Source organism: Callospermophilus lateralis, chromosome 3 (assembly GCF_048772815.1).
Source record: "Callospermophilus lateralis isolate mCalLat2 chromosome 3, mCalLat2.hap1, whole genome shotgun sequence".
Classification (NCBI taxonomy): domain Eukaryota; kingdom Metazoa; phylum Chordata; class Mammalia; order Rodentia; family Sciuridae; genus Callospermophilus; species Callospermophilus lateralis.
In genome coordinates, this window is record NC_135307.1 from 80,137,524 (window position 1) to 80,165,127 (window position 27,604).

Here is a 27,604-nt window from a genome sequence, read left to right on the forward strand (position 1 = left end):
CAATACATGAAGAGAAAGACTAAAAGTGACAAAAATTTCAAAGTGAAATAATATTTTAAAATACCAAGAGTTACTATGTTTGTGTTTTCCCCATAGTTTATAATTAGAGTGTTTATATACGTTTAATCTCTGAACTGTAAAAAGAATGGAGAAGAGTTTAAAAAGTGTTCATAAAGGGAAAATTGTAAAAGTTGTCACTCTTTGAGTTTTGCAAATGAAAGCTACAGGGTGACTTTGTTTCATTTAAGGAGACAGGCATTTATTTGAAAAGGATATGCTCCCAGAGTACTGAGTATAGAAGTTCTCAAATTAGAGGGGGTTAGATTTTACTTGGGTGTAAAGAATGTTTTGTGACACTTTGAAGAGTAAAAACACGGTAAGTTTGAGCTGAGGGAAATAATCAACTTGGAATATTTCTAGAGGACAGAGGAAACATACATGGATAAAGGTTTAGATGACACCTAGATTTGCTATAGGTCCCATTTAACTTGATGACTCTGTATTTGGAGCCCCATTACCAAATATTTATATTCATTTATAAAAATTGAATGTCTGGGAATCTGAATTGGAGGATTTATAAATGTTATATAAGTAGAGAAAAAGGAATCGATTGCAACACAGGGTAAAGAGGTCTTGTCTTTTGCATCATGGATATATAATTAGTTCAAATGAACATAATTAAAGCATGTAAGAAAAATTATTTCAAGGACAGCTGATTTATAAGAGAAGATGATTTCAAAAGTGCTCCTTCAGGAGTTTCCCTGAGGGTATTGATGACCCAAAGACAAATAATTTCCAAGGTAATGTCATTTTGTAATGTACAATCAATACATGAAGAGAAAGACTACAGATGACAAAAATTTCAAAGTGAAATAATATTTAAAAATACCAAGCATCATGTCCTTAACTCTTCATCTCAAAACCTTTCCAGGACTTTTTCTCTAGAATGAGATTTGAATCCTGACCCTATGTCAAGTGACTTTAAAGCTGTAATGGCTCTAACTTTATGAGCTTTTATATTCCCTGATATTTACAGGAATATAGTCTCATCCATTTGGCACATCTACATTCCATAGCTCCATCTCATTTTGTTATAAACTCACTTTAAAGAGAAATTTGGGTTCCTATCTACTTCATGAGATCAGAGATCCAAAAAGACAACGAATTTATAGATCATGAAAACTAATGGAGAAAATCTTCTAAGAGCCTTAGTGCTGAAAAGATTCCTGGAGATATATTGTAATTTGTTTATAATTATACTATTTCTAAAGAATAGGTTAAAAGAACAGTGTAGATCATATCTTAGAGACTGTCTAAGATATAATTTGAAATGAAATTTTTCTCTCTTCCCTTTTCATTACATGCATACTTCCCAAATTTCATAGTCCTTTTTGGGTTTTCCTTTAAATCTTTTTATTTCATATTTCTGCAATTCTTGATCACTTTTATAATACTTCATTTTCTATTTTCTCTGCCACATCAGAACTGCAGTCTGCTTATCATCTTTAATTATATAATTAGGCATAACTTAATATGCCTTTAAATCATCCAAATACATCCTTTTATATCTTTCAGAAAATGCTTACTTGTTCCCATCATGTACCTGTAGTGATTCTAAGTTTTGGGAAGCATTGGAGAAAAGACAGATGTAGTCCGTAACTTTATGGGGATTGTGGTCTAATTAAGGAGAACATAACAACAAATTATGTTTGTAGTAAGTACTATAAAGAAATGCATTTAATTTATACTTAAAATTTACTTTTGATCACTGAAAGAATGAATATTATAATCTTTTATTGAGCAGAACAAGGCACTATATTTTGAAATATCTTTCAGACATGGTTTTTAGATGTTCTCTACTTGTCAATACCATCTTCTGTTTTATTTACTTATTATCTCATGCACTAAGCATATAATAGGTAAATGATGAAAGGAAAGTAATATTAATATTTACTGAATACCTATATATGGAATACAAACATATTGAATGCGTGATTACAATCTTATTTTATCCCTACAACCATAAGAAATCAGTATTTAAATTTGTTAGTCTGATAAATAAACTGATGAGTAAAAGTTTAAGTACCTTGCCCAATATTAGCTTGTCAGTGGCTGAACTATGATATATAAACAATTGGGTGTTTTGAATCCAAAGTCCTTTTTTCTTCTACTATATTATATTGCTTCCCTAAAAACAATCAAAATTACAATGCAATGTCATAATTCCTTTCACAAATGTTTGAACAAAGTGTTGTCTACTACACCACAGTGACCTTCATAGGTTTAAGCTTTCAGATCCTGTTCTACTCCAGGGCAATGATTCTCACATTTTCCTATTTTTCTCCCCCAGTGCTTCATGGACTGAAACTTTAGTAGAATGCAAATTCAGACATTTATCTTTCATTGTAATGTCAAGTTGTTGGAGAAACTTCTAACACTTACTTGCCATTCCAGTAGTTAAGGTGATGCAAACTGGTAATTGACTTGACAGTTCATGGACCTGCATCTCTCGGTCGACCACTTTTTCATTGCATCAGAGATTCCAAATAACATAAAATAAGACCTTCTAGCTAAGGTAAACATTTAATAAACTTTGAAAATAATGTTTCCCAGAGGTGAGGAATAGGAAGGAAGGGCTTATTTATCAGAATAATCTTTTTTTATTGGTTGTTTCAAAGTGAAATAATATTTAAAAATACCAACATTAAAAAGCTCTTGACATATCATATTTCATACATTAGATTCAAGTGGGTTATGAACTCCCATTTTTACCCCAAATACAGATTGCAGAATCACATCGGTTACACATCCACAATTTTACATAATGCCCTATTAGTAACTGTTGTATTCTGCTACCTTTCCTATCCTCTACTATCCCCTCTCCCCTCTCCTCCCATCTTCTCTCTTATCAGAATAATCTTATCGTCTTGGTGGAGACATGAGTTGAGAAAAGTTAAATAGTTTTATCTGACTGAACCAGGCTATGTGTTTTGAAGCAAAAATCGAAAGAACTTGGGGTTGAATCAATTTCCTGTGTTGGCCAACCTTCTATCTCACGTGGAACATCACTGCAACTTCTCTTGGATAAAGCAGAAGGATATTAAATTCAGAGACAACACTACATGGAACAGAACAACTCTGTATGACAGCCACCAACTTCTCTGTGTGGTCACAAGTTCAAAATCTGTGGGCATAATAAGTGGATTCCCCTCGCTTCCAGTTTCATTAAGGTATAATTGAAAATACATATTAAATATATTTATGGTGAGCAATGTTAGATTTGGATATGTGTATACACATTGTAAAAAGATTGGATCAGTCTATGCTTATTTGTGATGAGAACATTCCAGATCTACTTCTTAGGAATATTCAAGTAAGCAGTACACATTTATTATAAACAACAAACACCACATTGTATAACAGATATACAAAATTAAGAATCCAAACCGAATATTTGATGAATATCTTCCCATTACATCTCCCCACCACACCCCATCCATCCCTGGCCCACCATAATAATCTCTGCTTCTATGAAGGTGTTTTATATTATACATATAAGTGAAATCTTTCAGAAATTGTCTTCTCATGTCTCCTTAGTTTTCTTGGCACAAAAACTTCCATTCTCATTCATAATGCCACAAAACACAGAATATTCTTTTATAAGATGAAGAATGTGTGTGTCATTAGCTTGTTTCTATATATAACACTCTCCCAGTATATTGTAATTAAGATTGTGATGAATATAGGAAATTGGATATAATAATGTCAGTAATCTTCAGATATTTAACCACAAGTGAAATTGTGGATTATATGGAAGTTCTACTGTAATTTTTTCTTTCTGGTGATGCTAGAGATATAATCCAGGGTACTGTACATACAAGTGTTCTACCACTGAGTTACATACCCAGCTACTATGTTTAAATTTTTGACAAATCTATGTACTATTTTCCTGAATTGTGTGATACCTTATAGTTCAACTAACAGTGTATAAAGAATTTCTTACATGACATCCACCCCAACATTATATTTTGACTTTGTGATAGTAACTCTTTTAACAAGTGTAAATAGATATTTCACTGTGATTTTAGCTAATACTTTGCTGATTATTAGTGATGTCAAGCCTTTGTTCATATACTTTGTTCATATACAAGCCTTTGTTGACATTTAGGTTGATTTTAATGCTAAACTATATTTTTATAACTTTGCCCTTTCTCCTCCTGATCTATTAATATACTTGTCATAATTTGCATTTTCTCCTGTTCTCCTTCAGGCAGCACCTCCAACAAAGCCAATGGATGGAGCAAATCACTCTGTGGTGTCAGAGTTTGTGTTCCTGGGAGTCACCAACTCCTGGGGTATCCAACTACTCCTCTTTGTTTTCTCCTCCATGTTTTATGTGGCAAGCATGATGGGAAACTCCATCATTGTGTTCACAGTAGCTTCTGAACCTCACTTACACTCTCCCATGTACTTTCTGTTGGCCAACCTCTCCTTCATTGACTTGGGATTTTCTTCTGTCATTTCCCCAAAGATGATTTATGACCTTTTCAGGAAGCACAAAGTCATCTCCTTTAGAGGCTGCATCACCCAGATCTTCTTCATCCATCTCATTGGTGGTGTGGAGATGGTGCTGCTCATAGCCATGGCCTTTGACAGATATGTGGCCATATGTAAGCCTCTGCACTACCTGACCATCATGAGCCCATGGATGTGCATCTTCTTTTTAGTGGCTGCCTGGGTGGTTGGCCTTATGCACTCAGTGGTTCAATTGCTTTTTGTAGTAAAGTTGCCCTTCTGTGGCCCTAATGAGTTGGACAGTTTTTACTGTGACCTTCCTCGGTTCATCAAACTTGCCTGCACAGACACCTATCGACTGGAACTCATGGTCACAGCCAACAGTGGTTTCATCTCTGTGGGCTCCTTCTTCATACTGATCATTTCCTATGTTGTCATCATTCTCACTGTTCAGAAGCACTCTTCTGCTGGTTCCTCCAAGGCTCTGTCCACTCTGTCAGCTCACATCACTGTGGTGGTCTTGTTCTTTGGTCCTTTGATATTCTTCTACACATGGCCATCTCCCTCCACACACCTGGATAAGTTCCTGGCTTTCTTTGATGCTGTTCTGACTCCTTTTCTGAATCCTGTCATCTACACACTAAGGAACCAAGAAATGAAGGTGGCAATGAGGAGAATATGCCGACAGTTAGTGAGTTACCCGAAGATCTCTTAAATGATTGTATTTAGAACAGTCTTCTTTAAACACAGACATTCCTTGTTGATGATAAAACTCAGAGAAAAGCCTTTCTTTGCCTAATCTCATTTGCTTATGCATGCTGATATTGAGGCCATTTTGTCTTCTAATTAGAAGGAAGGGAAAATCTCTTCTGAAAACAGAAGAAATCAAATAGAAAATTATTTGAAAAGCATAGATTATAATAATCCTGAACCTCAATTCCTAAGGAATAATATTTAAATGAAGTAAATTTGTAGACATATGGAAGAGGGCAGGCTACTTTAAAGCCTTTAGAACAGGGAAAAGTTTCTCAATTGGTCTTTTTTTCTTTTAAAAACTGCAATATGCCTCACATAAAGGAATTTCTGGCTGTATTCAAAGAGAGGACATTAAAATGGGTTTCTTTTGCTTTCTTGCAACTTGCAAACACTCTACTCCCTCTTGGTACTCTGCAAGGCTGTGCAAGGAGGTTAGACTCTTGAGAGTACTAACCGGAGTCTATTGGATGCACAGTGCTTTGACAGAAAGGTCAAAGCTGTGTGAGCTATCTTTAGAAGACCAAGAAGGAACTAAGAAAGCATCATGACTTTTCATGAAAAGCATTATGCTACCCAAACCCAATTTCCATTGCCCTTTTTATCCTACTTCCTTATCTCCAATTTTTCTTAGTATATTTCTGTCTGAATTTCACCACATGGAAAGTTTGCATGGTTTTTGGATGTGGAATTGATGAAACATTCACCTTTGGTTTGAAGATGGGTGTACTGTCCCCATGTTGCTTCTGGCATGGTGGCTCACCCTGTGGTGTGGGATAGCACCTAGGAGTGCAGTTCCTACTTCCTACTGGTTCTCTTCCTGCAGTTCCTCCAAATCCTGAGCCAGATGCAAGGACATGATAATGATGAATGTCCCCAGGTTACACAGTTACCTGCATTATCAAAATTGGAAGTACCGAGTTGGGCGTGGTGGTGCATACCTATAATCTCAGCAGCTCCGGAGGCTGAGGAAAGACTATATAGGGTGCAAAGCCAGCCTCTGTAACTTAGAAAGTCCCTAAGAAACTTACCGAGACCAAGTCTCTAAATAAAATATAAAAAGTTCAATGGATGGGACTCAATAGTTGAGTGTGCCTGGGTTCAATCCCCAGTCCAAAAAAAAAAAGAAAGAAAGTATTGAGAGACAGACACAATACTGGTTTACCTTTAGTCTCTGCTTCATGTCCATTTGTCCTCTGTCAGGCCAGTGAGATAAGTTGTTGAGAGACCAAAAAACTACCCTTAGACAGTATATGAGTCATAGTTTTATTGAGGAAATGCTCACAGGGAAGGTTCAGTGGTGATAGGCTGAACACATAGCACCTCTGTCCCTTATGGAGCTTTCTCAAGAGGTATCTTGTCTGCCTCACAGGATTTTATTCAGTATTGACTGAATGGATGAGTGACACGTATCCTTTCCTCAGCACCTTCAGTTCCGCACCTGTCTCCACTCAGAGGGGTTCTATATGTTAGGCTGCAGAAGCAGTGACATCACCAGCATTAGTTTGCTTAGATTACTTCTATGACCAGCATCCCAAGAAGCAACTCTCCTGGTGTACATACAAAAACAACTTTTTAAAGTAGCGTCCCTAGTTCCCATTGTGCATAAGAGAAAGTATCCTTCAAGATAATATTTATCTACTCATTCTGGCCCAGACACTCTATTCACTTGGCTTTGTTATGTTCTTGGGAACTGAGACGGACATCTCAACATCCTGGTGTTTTACTGTTTTCCTTTTCTTTAAGGATGGCACATCTTCCACAATGTTGGCTTCACTGGCCTCAGGCTGGCATGGGGTTCGGTGGTACCAGACCTATATGGACTGCTTAATGGTTTCCACCATTGCACAAAGTCTAATTCCAATAAGTAATACCTGATTCTATTACACTTTAGTGATACTATTTCTTTGGTTAAACCCTGAGTGATAAATACTCAGCACTTCCTTCAGTCTAATCATCTGTGGATTTACATTATAGAAAAACTATTCAATTCATCTGATATGTATGCAACATTGTGTCTGAACAAGGGACTCATATTATAGTAAATGAGTTATAATAATGAGGTTATACCACATGGATCTCATTAGTCCACCCACATGCCCCACCACTTACAAGGAACTGACTGATAGATTTTTTGGAAAAATGTGACAATCTGTTGTTATTCCAGAGATGAAGGAAGAGGGCCTTTGGTTTTATTTATGATATTGGAATTTTGAAATAAGAAGAGACTCATATTCTGTGTGCAATTAAAAAATATTTAAAATTTTAAAGTAGTGATCTTTGTTGCTATCAAATCTTTCTGTGATTCATTAAACTGGATTTTGAGTTTTTAAAGTTATCATTAGTTAATATTAAAGTTGGGATTTTCTTAATTCTAATGTACCATATATGCTCTCTTTTTTTCCAGCTAAAATGAAGCTTGATTACACTGTTTGAATTAGCTGTATTTTAGACTACTTTAAGAGCAAAGTACCTCTGAGCTGCCAGATCCCATGCCTGCATCACAAAGCATTTTCTCTTTGGTTTCCTAGGCTTTTAAAAAGGGGTTTGTGGGCCATAATATGAGCAGCTTTGGATAAACACTAAAGGAGATCAGTGTTTTCTCCTACTTTGTTGACATGGGAAGTTTTTCTTGGGAAGCAGTTTAATACAGGCAGTGATAAGAATTCAGTTATTTGCTTATTGTTCAACATTATTTTTTAATTTCTTTTCTAAAAAATTGATAGTTTCTTAGACCATTATATCATGACTTCTTCTATTTTAATCATCTTTTATGATTTTATTTTAAAATTATTTTTATTCTTTTTTACATTTTTGCTTTGGATTAATTTATTCATCATATTTCAGTTTTGCTCAACTAAACAATTTTTTTTGTTTTAATTAGTTACACATGACAGTACAATGATCTTGACATATCATATATTTGAATCAGATGGGATATAATTTCTCATTTTTCTGAGTGTACATGTTGCAGAATCACATTGGTCATGCAGTCACGTATATACCCACAGCAATAATAATGTCTATTTTATTCTGCTGTCCTTCCATTCCCCACTCCCCTCCCCTCCCCTCCCATTAATCTTCTCTACCCAATCTAATGTGACCCACTTCTTCTTTTTTTTTCCCCTCACATCATCATACCTGAATTCTGTATAACGAAGGAGGTCTCCTTCCCCCTTCCATGCAATTCCCATTCTCCCACCCTTTCCCTCCCAATCTAGAGGTAATTTTCTTCTCATGATCTTCTTCCCTACCCCATTTTGAGTCACCTCCCTTATATCAGAGAAGACATTCAGCATTTGTTTTGGGGGGATTGGCTAACTGCCAGCTGATGACTTAGCATAATCTGTTCTAATGCCATCCATTTCCCTGCAAATGCCATGATCTTATTATTGTTTAGTGCTGAGAAATATTCCATTGTGTATAAATGCCACATTTTTTTATCCATTCATCCATTGAAGGGCATCTAGGTTGGCTCCACAGTTTAGCTATTGTGAATTGTGCTGCTATAAACATTGTTGTGGCTGTGTCCCTGTAATATGCCATTTCAGGTCTTTTGAGTATAGTCTGAGAAGAGGAATAGCTGGGTCAAATGGTGGTTCCATTCCCAGTTTTCCAAGGAATCATCATACTGCTTTCCAAATTGTCTGCACTAATTTGCAGTCCCACCATCAAAGTATGAGTGTACCTTTTTTCCCACATCCTCGCCAGCACTTGTTGTTGTTTGACTTCATAATGGCTGCCATTTTTACTGGAGTGAGATGGTATCTTAGAGTAGTTTTAATTTGCATTTCTCTGATTGCTAGAGATGGTGAGCATTTTTTTATGTATTTGTTGATTGATTGTATATCCTCTTCTGAGAAGTGTCTGTTCAGGTCCTTGGCCCATTTGATGTTTGGGTTATTTGTTTTTTGTTGTTTAACTTTTTTAGTTCTTTGTATATCCTAGAGATTAGAGCTCTGTCTTATGTGTGAGGGGTAAAAATTTGTTCCCAGGATGTAGGCTCCCTATTCACTTCACATATTATTTCTCTTGCTGAGAAAAAACTTTTTAGTTTGATTTCATCCCATTTGTTGATTCTTGGTTTTAATTCTTGTGCTATAGGCATCTTATTAAAGAACTTTGGGCCTAACCCCACATGATGGAGATTAGGGACTACTATTTCTTCTATTAGACAGAGAGTCTCTGGTTTGATTCCTAGATCCTTGATCCATTTTGAGTTAACATTTGTGCATGGTGAGAGATAGGGATTCAATTTCATTTTGTTGTATATGTATTTCCAGTTCTCCCAGTACCATTTGTTAAAGATGCTATCCTTTCTCTATTGCATGCTTTTAGCACCTTTGTCTAATATAATGTAGTTGTAATTTTGTGGATTGGTCTCTGTGTCCTCTATTCTGTACCTTTGGTCTACCCACCTGTTTTGGTGCCAGTACCATGCTGTTTTTGTTACTATTGCTCTGTAGTATAGTTTAAGATCTGGTATAGCGATACCACCTGTTTTACTCTTCCTGCTTAGAAATGCTTTAGCTATTCTGTGTCTCTTATTTTTCCAGATGAATTTCATAATTGCTTTTTCTATTTCTGTGAGGAATGCCATTGGGATTTTGATTGGAATCGCATTGAATCTATAAAGTGTTTTTGGTAATATGGCCATTTTAATAATATTAATTCTACCTATCCATGAGCAAGGTATATCTTTCCATCATCTAAGGTCTCCTTCTATTTCTCTCTTTAGGGTTCTATAGTTTTCATTGTGTAGATCTTTCACCTCTTTTGCTAAGTTGATTCCCAACTATTTTATTTTATTTTTTTTTTTTTTTGAGGATATTGTGAATGGGGTAGTTTTCGTCATTGCCATTTCAGAGGATTTGTCACTGATATACAAGAATGCCTTTCATTTATGGGTGTTGATTTTATATTCTGCCACTTTTCTGAATTCGTATACTAGTCCTAGGAGTTTCTTGGTAGAACTTTTGGGCTTTCTGCTAGGTATAGGATCATGTCATCAGCAAATAGTGCTAGTTTAAGTTCTTCTTTTCCTATATTTATGCCTTAAATTTCTTTTGTCTGTCTAATTGCTCTGGCCAGTGTTTCAAGAACTATGTTGAGTAGAAGTGGTGAGAGAGGGCATCCCTGTCTTGTTCCAGATTTTAGAGGGAATGCCTTCAATTTTTCTCCGTTTAGAATGATGTTGGCCTGAGGCTTAGCATAGATAGCTTTTACAATGTTGAGGTAAGTTCCTGTTATCCCTAGTTTTACTAGTGTTTTAAACATAAAGGGAATCTGTATTTTGTTGAATGCTTTTTCTTCATCTATCGAAATGATCATATGGTTCTTATCTTTAAGTCTATTGATGTGGTGAATTACATTTATTGATTTCCATATGTTGAACCATCCTTGCATCCCAGGGATGAAATCCACTTGATTATGGTGCATGATTCTTTTTGATATGTTTTTGTATCCAATTTGCCAGAATTTTATTGAGGATTTTGCATCTATATTCATCAGAGATATTGGTCTGAAATTTTCTTTCTTTGAAGTGTCTTTATCTGGTTTAGGAATCAGGGTGATGTTGGTCTCGTAGAATGAATTTGGAAGTACTCCCTCTTTTTCTATTTCCTAAAATATATTGAAGAGTATTGGTATTAGTTCTTCTTTAAAGATCTTGTAAAACTTTGTTGTATATCTGTCCGGTCCTGGGCTTTTCTTGGTTGGTAATCTTTTGATTGCTTCTTCTATTTCCTCACATGATATTGGTCTGTTTAAGTTGTGTATATCTTCCTGACTCAATCTGGGCAGATCATATGACTTAAAGAATTTATCGATGACTTCACTATCTTCTATTTTATTGGAGTATAAGTTTTCAAAATAATTTCTAATTATCTTCTGTATTTCTGTAGTGTCTGTTGTAATATTGCCTTTTTCATCCCATAAGCTAGTAATTTGGGTTCTCTCTCTCTTCTTCTCGTTAGCTTGGCTAAGGGTCTGTCAATCTTATTTATTTTTTCTAAGAACCAACTTTTAGTTTTGTCAGATTTTTCAATTGCTTCTTTTATTTCAATTTCATTTATTTCAGCTCTGATTTTAGTTATTTCTTGCCTTCTACTAAATTTGCTATTGATTTTCTCTTCTTTTTCTAGGGCTTTGAGATGTAGCATGAGGTCATTTATTTGTTGGCTCTTTCTTTTTTTGAGGAATGACCTCCATGCAATGAATTTTCCTCTTAGAACTGCTTTCATAGTGTCCCATAGATTTCAATATGTTGTGTCTGTGTTTTCATTTATCTCTTTTTTTTATTGGTTGTTCAAAACATTAAAAAGCTCATAATATATCATCTTTCATACATTTGACTCAAGTGAGTTATGAACTCCCATTTTTACCCCAAATACAAATTGCAGAATCACATCGGTTACACACTCACATTTTTACATAATGGCATATTAGTGACTGTTGTATTCTGCTACCTTTCCTATCCTCTACTATCCCCCCTCCCCACCCCTCCCATCTTCTCTCTCTACCCCATCTACTGTAATTCATTTCTCTCCTTGTTTATTTTCCCATTCCCCTCACAACTTCTTATATGTAATTTTGTATAACAATGAGGGTCTCCCTCCATTTACATATTGCCATACTAGTGTCTGTTGTATTCTGCTGCCTTTCCTATCCTCTGCTATCCCCCCTCCCCTCCCCTCCTCTCCCCTCTTCTCTCTCTACCCCATCTACTGTAATTCATTTCCCCCCCTTGTTGTTTTTTCCCTTACCCCTCACTTCTTCTTGTATGTAATTTTGTATACCCCTGAGGGTCTCCTTCCATTTCCTTGCAATTTCCCATCTGTCTCCCTTTTCCTCCCACCTCTCATCCCTGTTTAATGTTAATCTTCTTCTCTTGCTCTTCCACCCTACTCTGTTCTTAGTTACTCTCCTTATATCAAAGAAGACATTTGGCATTTGTTTTTTTAGGGATTGACTAGCTTCACTTAGCAAAATCTGCTCTAATGCCATCAATTTCCCTGCAAATTCTATGATTTTGTGATTTTTTAATGCAGAGTAATACTCCATTGTGTATAAATGCCACATTTTTTTATCCAATCATCTATTGAAGGGCATCTAGGTTGGTTCCACAGTCTAGCTATTGTGAATTGTGCTGCTATGATCATTGATGTGGCAGTATCCCTATAGTACGCTCTTTTAAGATCCTCAGGGAATAGTCCGAGAAGGGTGATAGCTAGGTCAAATGGTGGTTCCATTCCCAGCTTTCCCAGGAATCTCCATACTGCTTTCCAAATTGGCCGCACCAATTTGCAGTCCCACCAGCAATGTACAAGTGTACTCTTTCCCCCACATCCTCGCCAGCACTTATTGTTATTTGACTTCATAATGGCTGCCAATCTTACTGGAGTGAGATGGTATCTTAGGGTGGTTTTGATTTGCATTTCACTGACTGCTAGAGATGGTGAGCATTTTTTCATGTACTGGTTGATTGATTGTATGTCCTCCTCTGAGAAGTGTCTGTTCAGGTCCTTGGCCCATTTGTTGATTGGGTTATTTGTTATCTTATTGTTTAATTTTTTGAGTTCTGTGTATACTCTGGATATTAGGGCTCTATCTGAAGTGTGAGGAGTAAAGATTTGTTCCCAGGATGTAGGCTCCCTATTTACCTCTCTTATTGTTTCTTTTGCTGAGAAAAAACTTTTTAGTTTAAGTAAGTCCCATTTGTTTATTCTAGTTATTAACTCTTGTGCTATGGGTGTCCTATTGAGGAATTTGGAGTCCGACCCCACAGTATGTAGATCGTAGCCTACTTTTTCTTCTATCAGACGCAGAGTCTCTGATTTGATATCAAGCTCCTTGATCCATTTTGAGTTAACTTTTGTGCATGGCGAAAGAAAGGGATTGTTTCATTTTGTTGCATATGGATTTCCAGTTTTCCCAGCGCCATTTGTTGAAGATGCTATCCTTCCTCCATTGCATGCTTTTAGCCCCTTTATCAAATATAAGATAGTTTTAATTTTGTGGATTGGTTTCTGTGTCCTCTATTCTGTACCAGTGGTCCACCCACCTGTTTTGGTACCAGTACCATGCTGTTTTTGTTACTATTGCTCTGTATTATAGTTTGAAGTCTGGTACGCTATACCGCCTGATTCACACTTCCTGCTTAGAGTTGTTTTTGCTATTCTGGGTCTTTTATTTTTCCATATGAATTTCATGATTGCTTTATCTATTTCTACAAGAAATGCCATTGGGATTTTGATTGGCATTGCATTAAACCTATAGAGAACTTTTGGTAATATCGCCATTTTGATGTTAGTTCTGCCTATCCATGAACAGGGTATATTTTTCCATCTTCTAAGATCTTCTTCTATTTCTCTCTTTAGGGTTCTATAGTTTTCATTGTTTAATTTTTCACCTCTTTTGTTAGATTGATTCCCAAGTATTTTATTTTTTTTGAGGATATTGTGAATGGAGTGGTTTTCCTCATTTCCATTTCAGAGGATTTATTGCTGATATACAGGAATGCCTTTTATTTATGCGTGTTGATTTTATATCCTGCCACATTGCTGAATTCATTTATTAGCTCTAGTAGTTTCTTTGTAGATCCTTTTGGGTCTTCTAGGTATAGAATCATATCATCTGCAAATAGTGATAATTTGAGTTCTTCTTTTCCTATTTTTATGCCTTTAATTTCTTTCATCTGTCTAATTGCTCTGGCCAGTGTTTCAAGAACTATGTTGAACAGAAGTGGTGAGAGAGGGCATCCCTGTCTTGTTCCAGATTTTAGAGGGAATGCCTTCAATTTTTCTCCATTCTAAATGATGCTAGCCTGAGGTTTAGCATAGATAGCTTTTACAATATTGAGGTATGTTCCTGTTATCTCTAGTTTTTCTAGAGTTTTGAACATAAAGGGATGCTGTACTTTGTTGCATGCTTTCTCTGCATCTATCGAGATGATCATATGGTTCTTATCTTTAAGTCTATTGATGTAGTGAATAACATTTATTGATTTCCGTATATTGAACCAGCCTTGCATCCCAGGGATGAATCCTACTTGATCATGGTGCACAATTTTTTTGATATGTTTTTGTATCCAGTTCACCAGAATTTTATTGAGGACTTTTGCATCTAGATTCATTAGAGATATTGGTCTGTCGTTTTCTTTCTTTGAAGTGTCTTTGTTTGGTTTAGGAATCAGGGTGATGTTGGCCTCATAGAATGAATTTGGAAGTTCTCCCTCTTTTTCTATTTCCTGGAATAGCTTGAAAAGTATTGGTATTAGTTCTTCTTTAAAGGTTTTATAAAACTCTGCTGTATACCTATCCGGTCCTGGGCTCTTTTAATTGGTAGTCTTTTGATGGCTTCTTCTATTACCTCAATTGATATTGGTCTGTTTAGGTTGTCAATATCCTCCTGACTCAATCTGGGTAGATCATATGACTTAAGAAATTTATTGATGCCTTCACTATCTTCTATTTTATTGGCGTATAAGGATTCAAAATAATTTCTAATTATCTTCTGTATTTCTGAAGTGTCTGTTGTGATATTGCCTTTTTCATCCCGTATGCTAGTAATTTGAGTTCTCTCTCTTCTTCTCTTCATTAGCATGGCTAAGGGTCTGTCAATCTTATTTATTTTTTCAAAGAACCAACTTTTAGTTTTGTCCATTTTTTCAATTGTTTCTTTTGTTTCGATTTCATTAATTTCAGCTCTGATTATAATTATTTCTTGCCTTCTACTTCTTTTGCTGTTGCTTTGCTCTTCTTTTTCTAGGATTTTGAGATGAAGTGTGAGATCATTTATTTGTTGGTTTTTCTTTTTTTTAAGGAATGAACTCCAGGCAATGAATTTTCCTCTTAGAACTGCTTTCATTGTGTCCCATAGATTCCAATATGTTGTGTCTGTGTTTTCATTTATCTCTAAGAATTTTTTAATTTTCTCCTTGGTGTCTTCTATAACCCATTGATCATTCAGTAACCTATTGTTCATTCTCCAAGTGATGCATGATTTTTCCTTCCTTCTTTTATCATTGATTTCCAGTTTCATTCCATTATGATCAGATAAGATGCATGGTATTATCTCTACTCCTTTATAATGTCTAAGAGTTGCCCTGTGACATAATATATGATCTATTTTTGAGAAGAATCCATGTGCTGCTGAGAAAAAAGTGTAACTGCTTGATGATGGGTGGTATATTCTATATATGTCAATTAAGTCTAGGTTGTTAATTGTATTATTGAGTTCTATAGTTTCTTTATTCAACTTTTGTTTGGAAGATCTGTCCAGTGGTGAGAGAGGTGTGTTGAAGTCTCCCATAATTATTGTATGGTGGTCTATTAGATTCTTGAACTTGAGAAGAGTTTGTTTAATGAACATAGCTGCACCATTGTTTGGAGCATATATATTTATGATTGTTATGTCTTGTTGGTGTATGGTTCCCTTGAGCAGTATGTAGTGTCCCTCTTTATCCCTTTTGATTAACTTTGGCTTGAAATCTATTTTATCTGATATGAGTATGGACACTCCTGCTTGTTTCCAAAGTCCATATGAGTGATATGATTTTTCCCAACCTTTCACCTTCGGTCTATGTATGTCTTTTCCTATCAAATGCATATCCTGTAGGCAGCATATTGTTGGATCTTTTTTTTTTTTTGATCCATTCTACTAGCCTGTGTCTCTTAATTGGTGAGTTTAAGCAATTAACATTTAGGGTTATTATTGAGATATGGATTGTTCTTCCAGCTATATTTGTTTATTTATGTTACTTAACATGGTTTGTTTTTCCTCTTTGATTATTTTTCCCCTTTACTGTACTACCTCCCACTGTTGGTTTTCATTGTTATTTTCCATTTCCTCTTCCTGTAGTGTTTCGCCGAGGATGTTTTGAGGAGATTGTTTTCTTGCTGCAAATTTTTTTAACTTTTGTTTATCGTGGAAGGTTTTAATTTCATCTTCCATCCTGAAGCTTAATTTCGCTGGATACACAATTCTTGGTTGGAACCCATTTTGTTTCAGCATTTGAAATATGTTGTTCCAGGATCTTCTAGCTTTCAGAGTCTGTGTTGAAAGATCAGCTGTTATCCTGATTAGTTTACCCCTAAATGTAATCTGCTTCCTTTCTCTTGAAGCTTTTAAAATTCTCTCCTTATTCTGTATGTTGGGCATCTTCATTATAATGTGTCTAGGTGTGGATCTCTTATGATTTTGCACATTCACCATCCTTTAGGCTTCTAGGATTTGGGATTTTGTCTCATTCTTCAAGTCTGGGAAGTTTTCTCGTATTTTTTCATTGAAGAGATTGCTCATTCCTTTGGTTTGGACCTCTATACCTTCCTGTATCCCAATGCCTCTTTAGTTTGATCTCTTTATGTTATCCCATATTTCTTGGATGTTCTGCTCATGGTTTCTTAAGAGTCTCCCTGAGCTGTCTATGTTCATTTCAAGTTGAAATACTTTGTCTTTATTGTCTGTTGTTCTATCTTCTAAGTGTTATACTCTGCTGGTAGTATTCTCATTTGAGTTTTTAAGTTGGTTTATTGCTTCCTGCATTTCTAGGATTTCTGTTTGTTTGTTTTTTATAACCTCTATCTCCCTGTATAGTTGATCTTTTGCTTCTTGGATTTGTTAATGTAATTCATTGTTGAAGTGATCTTTCATTGTCTGATTTTGCTGTCTAATGTCTTCCTTGAGACTCCAGATCATCTGAAGCATGTAAATCCTGAATTAACTTTATCTGACATTCCATCTGCTGCAGCTATTACTTCTTCTAAAGTTGAGTTGACCTGCATTGCTTGTGGTCCTTTCTTTCCTTGTCTTTTCATACTGCTCGCATTTCTTTCTGCTTGGTGAAACTGTTGTGTTATTGAATTTTCCCCCTATATATTTATATTGCTCTTGTATAGTTGCAAAGTCTCCCTTGCAGGGGTGGGCAGCAGCTGTGCTCCTCCTCCAATTGGGGTGATCTCTCTATCACACCAGCGGGCCGCTGGGCCCCTTCTCCAGGTCGCGTGGTCTGCCCACCTTGCAGGCAACGGCTGGGCCCCTCCTCAAATAGGGGTGATCTGCCTACCATGCTGGTGGGCCGCTGGGCCTGTTCTCCAGGTTGCAGGTCTGCCTACCTTGCAGGCGCGGGCGGCAGCTGTGCCCCTCCTCCAATTGGGGTGATCTTTCAACTAGGCTGGCTGGCCGCTGGCCCCTTCTCTGGGACGCACGGTCTGCCTACCTTGTGGGCGGCAGCTGGGCCCTTCCTCCAATTGGGGTGATGTGTCTACCATGTCGGCGGGCCGCTGGGCCTGTTCTGCCCATCGGTCGCAGGTCGGTTTCAGGCGCGGGCAGCGGTTCTCCTCTGCCCCTCCTCCAATTGGGGTGACATGTCTACCACGCTGGCCCTAAATAACTCTTAAATTTGGTCTTTTTATGGTATCCCAGATTTCTTGGATGTTCTGCTCATGGTTTCTTATCAGTTTTTCTGTGTTGTTTAGGCTCTTTTCCAGATATATATTTTTGTCTTCATTGTCTGATGTTCTGACTTCTAATTGGTCTACTCTACTGGTGATACTCTCATTTGAGTCTTTAATTTGGTTTATAATTTCCTTTATTTCCAGTATTTCTGTTTTATTTTTATTTATTTTTTTTTTTTGTATAACCTCTATCTCCCTGTAGAGTTCATCTTTTGCTTCTTGGAATTGTTTATGTAATTCATTGTTAAAGTGACCTTTTATTGTCTGCATTTGCTGTCTAAGTTCTTCCTTGAGACTCCAGATCAACTGAAGCATGTATATCTTGAAATCTTTATCTGACGTTTTTTCTGCTGCAGCTAACAACTCCTCAATTGTTGAGTTTTCCTGCATTATTTGTGTCCTTTTTTTTCCTTGTTTTTCCATGATGCTCACATTTCTTTCCAGCTCTGTGTGACTGATGTGCTATTAATGACTCCTATAAATTTGTGTTGTTTTTGTATAGCTCTGAGGTCTCTCCTTTGTGATGGGAGATAATGTCTAGAGATGTTGGATTCAATTACAATTTAAAGTAAATTCATTAGCTTCATAAAAGTCATACAGGTTCTGGTGGTATATAGAGATCTGAGGGTTGGACAAAGGACTTTATGTTTAGGAGGAAAGATGTGAGGATATGGGGGTTAATATATCTTAGCTACTTTGGAGGAGAGCTCTAATGAAGGGGGTTATCAACAGGAGAATAGACAGGAGTACTTTGGGGTAGCTAAGTACTTGGGAGTACTATAAGAAGCATATAAACATTCACCTATTTGCATTTAGTAAATTACACGTAGTTGAAATAGTAACGCTGGGGAGGTTGAGAAGCGAAGAGAAGGGGGAAGTGAAGTAAAAAGAAAAGAAGAAGAAGTGAAAGAAAGAAAGAAAAAATACTCTCTTAGAGTTCTGTTTTCTTCTTTAACAGTAGGTGGCATTGTGCATTCCAGGTTGAGTCTCTGCCCTCAGGATGTAGGAAGCAATCCGTGTGGGGCAGCTCTCCCTCCCCTGCCAGGCGCCTCTCCAATCCCAGTCTCTTTGGGTTGCTCCTGGTCTCTACCCCCCTCACTTCTCCTGCTCACCAGGCCCCAGTCACTGGGGCTCCTCTCCACAGCCCTGGGTTCACTCTGGGCGTGTGGCGCCCTGGTAACTGTGAGCTCGCCATCAGCTGAGTGCTCTTTGTTGGGCACTCACCAAGTCATCACAGTTGATCTGTCACCAATCTTGCTGTCCTCTCCATGAAATCCTCCCCCAGGTGAAGAGGTAGATTTTCCAAGATGGCGGCAGCCCTTTCCACTCCGGGGTGTCTGCTGAGGGGGAGGGAGCTGGGTTGTTTCTCCACTAAGTCCAAACTTCAGTCCTTGGTCCAATGCCCCATGCAATCTGGTGCGTTCTATCTCCAAAGAATCCGAAACTCTGTGTCTCTAAGCTGCCAGCACTCCAAAGCTTTCCCTTCCACTGGCAGCATTCAATTCTGCTGGCCAGTTTCCACGCATGGAACAATTCCGGGTTTCTTCCGTTCTGGACTATTTTTAAGACCAGCCCCTGTTAATAATCCTGTCACAGGCTCTGGTGGAGGCAATCCCCCACTCACTGTCTTGACAGGGTCACAGTGAGAAAAAGTGTTGGCAAAGCCGCTCTCCCACTGTCTTGACAGGGTCACAGTGAGGATGAATGCTGGCAAAGCCACGCTGGTTGGTGGGTAACCGAAACCATGAGACCCTTTTTTATGTAATTGGGACTTTGCATTTTCATGCTTATGTTTCTCACAGGAGGCATGAGTATGTTAAATGCCAAACAAATTAAATTTTAGATGCCTAGAACAGAACAGGTAGTTCATGCCTTGGAGGCCGTTCTACCCACCCCTCAGCATATCTAGGACAAAGTAAAAGGCTATTCTTCTATCTTAGTACATTGTGGACAAACCTAATAACGGACAACAATCATCCTCTGAAAAGCAAACTCTTTGAGAACTAGTGTACCTTGACTGAGAAACAAAGAAACTCTTTGAGAAAGCAACTCAACCAGTTTTATGAGAATAAATTTAGAAATTAATTAAAATAGCTTTATAAGACACAGTTTTAGAATAATGTTAAAAATATTATTTTATTTAGATTCTTAAGTTTAGAAATTCTTAAGTCTTTAGTTGTATAGGTTTCTGATATGTTTTAAGAATGATTCATAAACTTTAGGATATTTTAAATATAAGATTTAAAGGGACTTTTTTAGATAGGAATTTTAGATTAAAAATAAAGTACAAGTGTACTTTAGGTTAATGATTGATTAGGAGACTTAGAGTCTGGTTACGTAGTTTGGCATTAGTTAATAAGGAAATAACATATCTTGGGAAAAATAGTAAATCTTGGGAAAATCTGAAGGATGTAAATTGGTGACATGTTTTATTGATGATTCTGTACTTTGATGATTGTATGGCTGGGGGTCATATCCTGGAAGAATGTAGATCGGTGTGCTCTCAATCATGGTTAAGGAAATGTCATGCCCTGGCAAAGTTTTAAATTATATAATCAATGACGTATTGTGAATCTATAATGATAAGAAAAATTGTAATAAAAAGGGGACCCAGAGAAAGCAGCTTTAGCCCTCTCTCTGAAGATTGCTCAAATGGAACGACTCCTGTCTCATCATTTCGCCGATGCCACTCCTCCTTCAGGACTCCCTGGACCCTACTGGGGCTGGACCCCGACAAGGCTCCATGAAGTTTAAAGTCGTGGATTAGGGCTCCTATGAGTGGGAGCGTCTGTCCACCAACTCGGGGTCACGTAACAAGTTCTCCTCTAATCCACCATCTTGGAATGCCTAAACAATTATTTATAGAGTGCCTAATATACGACAAAAAATACACAAGGAATTAGAAAGAGAGAAAAAAAATAAGGCAACATTCCTGCCTTTAAGAGTCTTCCATACTGCAGGGCACAGAGAATAACAGAGTTTCAATGTCACCAGGTTGCTGTAGTGCAGAGGGTGTACTATGGGCCTATAAAAAGGAGCAAGAGCAGAGCAGCAGGTTTAAAGCAGAGTTGCCCAACAGAATTATCTCAGGCACTTTCAAAAAATATTGGGAGTCTTAGCCCTCATTTCTGTCTCTAACACTCAAGTCTGCATTCAGGTGTTACTTCCCCTTGGAGGTCTGCCCACTTCCTCACAGGAATATTTAAGGGTTCTTGCTTCTGTCTACCCACTGCATGGATGATTTCTTCAGTGGAACTATTACCCAGAAATGGATTAAGACACTTTGCCTGTGGGGCTTCAAGCTCCTTGGGAAGGGACTACCACATGCATAGAAGAATCGGATGAATAAATAAACTCCATGTCTAGTCCTAGCTATTAAGAGACTTGCAATATAGTGGTCTTTTTAAAAAAGGCTTTTGGTGTCACTTTATAGATTCCACATTGTAGGCTACTTTTTTTGATGCCAAATAAATTCAAGTAAAATATCCTCTTTTGCATTATGGGTACATAAGATGAAGTTCATAGTGAAATCCACATGAATTTGACAAATGTGTTCATCCGTCCCAATAGGACTCATTTTAAGCAACAATTGCACAAGTCAGAATTGACAGATATAATTGCCAAAAGTGATTTTTTTCTTTTTTTCTTTTTTAAGAGCCTAGCGACACTTTACCACTGAGCTATATCTCCATTTCTTTTTTATTTTGAGACAGAGTCTCACTAAGTTGCTAAGGCTAGCCTCAAGTTTGTGATCCCCCTGCCTCAGCCTCCTGATTTGCTGAGATTACAGACATATACCACTCACAAGGCAATACTTTAAAAATATCCAGTTTCAGTTTTGTTTCCTCTCCAGTGACTCATTACAAGGTTTTTCTTCTAGTTATTCTGACCAGAACAATTGGGTTTCAGGGACAATTCCCCTGACCATATGAGAAAAACTGGAAAATCCAGGTTTCTGCAGAAGTACTTGGTCATTATTCCCCAATGCTGATAATTAAGCACTTTTTTGATTATTATAGTTTTTATATAATAGCAGTCATACAAGCCAAAAACTCAGCTATTCAGGAAACCTAATTACTTGAGGATGCTGTGGTCTGGGAACTGGTAGGTGCAAAGACAGAAAGTAAAGATAACTACTGAAAAAAATTGGACTTGATATATTAAATTCAGTTATAGAAAATAGTCTAGTGATAGAATCTGCACTACAGAGTATTCTTGGCAAAAGATTCCATGAGTAGGAAATGAAAATAAATAAATAAATAAAACTATGTAAAGGGAGGAACTACACTAAAGGAACAGCCAAAGGAGAAACCAAGTCAAGTTAAAAACAAAATACCAAAATGCCCAGGAACACTAAATATATCTCAATAATAACCCTGAATGTGAATGGCCTAAACTCATCAATTAATACAGAGACTGGCAGATTGGACCCAACAATATGCTGCCTTCAAGAGACTCATCTCACAGGAAAAGACATACAAAACTGAAGGTGAAAGGTTAGGGGGAAATGCACCACTCACATGGACCACATAAACAAGCAAGGTTTCCAGCCTCAGATCAGATAAAGTGGACTTCAAACAAAAGTTAGTGAACAGGGATAAAGAAGAACATTTCATACATCAGGAAGACATAACAGTCATAAATATATATGCCCCAAAAACTGGGGCACTCATGTATATCAAATAAACCCTTCTCAACTTCAAGAATCGAATAGAACACAACACAATAATCCTGGTGACTTTAACACACCTCTCTCACCATTGGACAGATCTTCCAAACAAAAACTAAAAAAAGAAAACTTTAGAACTCAATAAAACAATTGATGATTTAGACTTAACAGAAATATTAGAAAATTCCATCCATCAATGAGCAAATACACTTTTTTCTTAGCAGCACATGGATACTCCCCATATGGATCATCCCCACATGGTTCCTCCCCTACACCATATGTTATACCACACACCAAGTCTTAGCAAACACAAAAAAATAGAGATACTATCCTGCATTCTTTCTAACCATAATGAAGTGAGATTAGAAATCAATGATAAAATGAAAAATAAAAGTTACTCTAACACTTGGAGACTAAATAATACACTATTGAATGACACATGGGTAACAAAAGGCACCAGGGAGAAAATTTAAAAAATTCTTAGAAGTAAATGAGAAATCTGATACAACATATTAAAATCTCTGGGACACTATAAAGGCAATACTAAGAGGAAAGTTCATTGCATTAAGTTCATTCACTAAAAGAAGAAAAAGTCAACAAATAAAAGACTTGAAATTACATGTCAAAGCCCTAGAGAAAGAAGAACAGACAAACACCAAAAGTAATAGAAGACAGGAAATAATTAAAATCAGGGCAGAAATCAACAAAATTGAAACAAAAGAAACAATTCAAAAACTTGAAAAACAATAAGTTTGTTCTTTGAAAAAATAAATATAATTGACAAACCCTTAGCCATCCTAATGAAAAGAAGGAGAAAATTCAAATTACTAAAATTTGTGATGAAAAGGAACTCTCACGACAGACACTATTGAAATACAGAAGATAATTAGAAACTATTTTGAAAATTTAAACTCCAGTAAATAGAAAACCTTGAAGATACCAACAGATTTCTAGAGGCATATGATCTACACAAACTGAACCAGGAGGACATACACAATTTAAACAGATCAATTTCAAACAAGGAAATAGAAGACCTATCAAAAGCCTACAAGTGAAGAAAAGCCCATGACAAGACAGATTCTCAGCCAAGTTCTACAAGACCTATAAAAAGACTTAATACCAATACTCCCCAAATTATTCCATGAAATACAAAGGAGGAAACCCTTCCAAACTCATTCTATGAGGTTAGTATCACTCTGATACCAAAACCAGACAAGACACATCAAAGAAAAAATATTCAGAGCAATAGCCCTGATGAACATAGATGCAAAAATTCTCAAAAAATTGGCAAATTGCATACAAAAACAAATTTTAAAAAATAGTGCACTATTTTTGATTAAGTGGGGTTCATTCCTGGGATGCAAGGTTGGTTCAACATGTGGAAATCAATAAATGTAATGCCTCACATCAATAGACTTAAAGACAATAATCTTATGATTATATCAATTGATGCAGAGAAAACATTTGACAAAATACAGCATGCTTTCATGTTCAAAACACTCAAAAAACTAGGGATAGTGTGAACATATCTCAGCATTGTAAAAGGTATCTATGCTAAGCCCAAGGCCAACATCATTCTAATGCAGAAAACTTGAAAGCATTCCTTCTAAAAACTGGAACAAGTCAGGGATACCCTCTCTCACCAATTCTATTCAACTTAGGTCTGGAAACCCTTGCCAGAGCAATTAGACAGACAAAGGAAATTAAAGGGATACCTGAAAAGGAAAAGAAAAACTCAAACTATCACTATTTGCTGATGACATGATTCTCTACTTAGAAGATCCAAAAAATTTCCACCAGAAAACTTCTAGAATTAATAAATGAATTCAGCAAAGTAGCAGGATACAAAATCAATACCCATAAATAAAATGCATTTCAATACATCAGTGATGAATCCACTGTAAGAGAAATTAGGAAAGCTATCCTATTCACAATAACCTCAAAAAAAAAATACTTGGGAATCAAGCTAACAAAAGAAATAAAAGACCTCTACAATGATAACTACAGAACACTAAAAAAAGAAAATTAAGAAGACTTTAGAAGATTAAAACATCTCCCATGTACATGGATAGGCAGATTAACATTGTCAAAATGGCCATACTACCCAAAGTGCAATACAGATTCATTACTATTCCAATTAAAATCCCTACATCATTCCTTATAGAAATAGAAAAGGCAATTATGAAATTCACTTGGAAAAATAAGAGACCAAGAATATCCAAAGCAAACCTTAACAAGAAGAGTGAAGCTGGAGGCATCTCAATACCAGACCTTAAAATATACTACAAACCCATAGTAACAAAAACTGCATGGTATTGGCACCAAAATAAACACATAGACCAATGGTACAGAATAGAAGACACAGAACAAACCCACATAAATGCAGTTATCTCATACTAGACAAAGGCTCCAAAAACATACATTGGAGGAAAGATACCCTCCTCAACAAATGGTGTTGGGAAAACTGGAAATCCAAATGCAGCTAAATGAAACTAAACCCCTATCTATCACCTTGCACAAAACTCAACTCAAAGTAGATCAAAGACCTAAGAATTAGACAAGGGAATTACATACCCTACATCTAATAGAAGAAAAAGCAGGCCCAAATCTTCATTATGTCAGATTAGGCTCTGATTTCCTCAACAAGACTCCTAAAGCACAATAAATAAAATCAATAATCAATAAACAGAATGGATTCAAATTAAAAAGCTTCTTCTCAGCAAAAGAAATAATCAGTGAGGTGAAAAGAGAGCCTACATTTTGGGAGCCAATTTTTGCCACACACATCAAATACAGCACTAATCTCTAGGATATATAAAGAACACAAAAAACTTAACACAAAAAAACAAAAAACCCAATCAATAAGTTGGCCACGGAGCTGAACAGACACTTCTCAGAAGAAGATATATAATCGATCAACAAATATATGAAAAAATGTTCAACATCTCTAGTAATTAGAGAAATGCAAATCAAAACTATTCTAAGATTTCATCTCACTCCATTCAGAATGACAGTTATCAAAAATACAAGCAACAATAAGTGTTGGTGAGAATGTGGGGGGAAAGGTAGGAAAGATGGTGGAATGAGAAAGACATCATTACCCTAGGCATATGTACGATTGCACAAATGGTGTGATTCTACTTCATGTACAACCAGAGAAGCGAAAAAATCTGCTCCATTTGTGTACAACGAATGGAAGAGCTTCCTATGGTCATGTATAACTGATCACAACTAATAAAAATGGGCTGGTTTATAGAAAAAAAATGAGAATAATTGAAATTTCTTAATTAATTTCAATAAAATGGGTTTTTGTTTTTAAACAGCAAAGAGCCTACATTTCTATCATTTAAAACATATTTTATTATAGTTAACTGATTCCAACCACTTCTGTATTAGTAGTCATACACAGTAGTTGGTCATGCACAATAATTTGTGTTACAAAAATTGTTGGCAATAATTTTTCTATTTATTGGAGTATAAATTTTCAAAATAGTTTCTAATCATTGTCTGTATTTCAGTAGTATTGTCATGACATTTCCTTTTTCTCCACAAATTTTAGTAATTTGAGTTTTCTCTCTCTTTTCATTTGGGTGGCTATGGGTTTATCAATTATATTTATTTTTTCAAAAAACCAACTTTTTGTTTTGTCAGTTTTAAATTGTTTCTTTTGTTTCAATTTCATTGATTTCCATTCTGATTTTAATTATCGCCTGTCTTCTACTGCTTTTGGTGTTGATTTGTTCTTATTTCTCTAGGGCTTTTGAGATGCAATTTCAGATCATTTTGTTGTTGTTGTTGGCTTTCTATTCTTTTAATGAATAAGCTCAATGTAATGAATTTTGCTCTTACCACTGCCTTCCTACTGTCCCAGAAATATGTTCTCATTTATCTCTAAGTATTTTTTTTAAATTTCACCCTTGATTTCTTTTGCTATCCATTTGTCATTAATAGTGTACTACTTAGTCTCCAGGTTTTGGAATTTTTCATTGATTTCTAATTTCATTCCATTGTGATCTATTGGAATGCAGGATAGTGTTCTATTTTTTTTATTTGCTAAGAGTTGCTTTTTGATGTAAGATATGGACTAGTTTAGAGAAGGATCCATGTGCTGCTGAGAGAAAAATATGTGTCCACTCATGAATGGATAAAATGTTCTATATATGTTCATTAAGTCTAAATCATTGGTTGTATCATTTAGTTCTATAGTTTCCTTGTTCAGGATTCTTGTTTTGTTTTGCTTTGGTTTTTGTGGTTGTTTTTTTAGAACATCTATCCAGTAGTGAGAGAGATGTGTAAAAGACACCCAGTATTATTGTGCTATGATCTATTTGATTCCTGAAATTGAGAAGGGTTTTTTTAATGTACATAGATGCTCCATTGTTTGGGGCATAAATATTTATAATTGTTATGTCTTACTGATGTATCAAACCCTTAAGCAGCATGAAATGTTGTTCTTTGTCTCTTCTGACTAACTTTGGCTTGAAGTCCACTTTACCTTATATGAGGATGGACCCTACTTGCTTACATCATCTATGTGAGTGATACGTTTTTTCCTATCCTTTCACCTTCAGTCTGTGAATGTCTTTGCCCATGAGGTGAGTCTCTTGGAGATGGCATATTGTTGAGTCTTGTTTTTTAATCCAATCTGCTAGTCTATGTCTTTTGATTAATGAATTTAGGCTATTAAAACTCAGTATATTGAGATATTATTTGTATTCCTAGACATTTTGATTTATTTCTGATTTTTAATTTGACAGTTTCTCCTTTGATTGACTTTTCCTTTAGTGCAATTCCTATCTTTGCTGGTTATCACTTTTTTTTCCATTTCAACAACATACACTAGTATGGTGTATTCTGCTGCCTTTCCTATCCTCTACTACCCCCACTCCCCTCCCTTCCCATCTTCTCTCCCTATCCCATCTACTGTAATTCATTTCTCTCTCTTGTTTTTTTTCCCCTTTCCCCTCACTTCCTCTTATATGTAATTTTGTATAACAATGAGGGTCTCCTTCCTTTACCATGCAATTTCCCTTCTCTCTCTCTTTCCCTCCCCCCTCTCATCCCTGTTTAGTGGTGATCTTCATCTCATGCTCTTCCTCTCTATTCTGTTCTTAGTTGCTCTCCTTATATCAAAGAATATTTTAAATATTATATATTTTCTCTTCATTACCTGAAACTCTGTCTTAAAAGTATTCCAGTCAGTTAGTGATGC

At 36.3% G+C, this 27,604-nt stretch overlaps 1 protein-coding gene across 1 annotated transcript; it reads left to right on the top strand.

Moving 5' to 3' along the window:
- Nucleotides 1–4,291: 4,291 nt before the first annotated feature.
- Nucleotides 4,292–5,230, top strand: LOC143393950 (olfactory receptor 4F21-like). The gene has a single exon (XM_076848443.2). It carries the CDS (start codon nt 4,292–4,294, stop codon nt 5,228–5,230), a length of 939 nt encoding a protein of 312 aa, XP_076704558.2.
- The last annotated feature ends 22,374 nt before the right edge of the window (nt 5,231–27,604 follow it).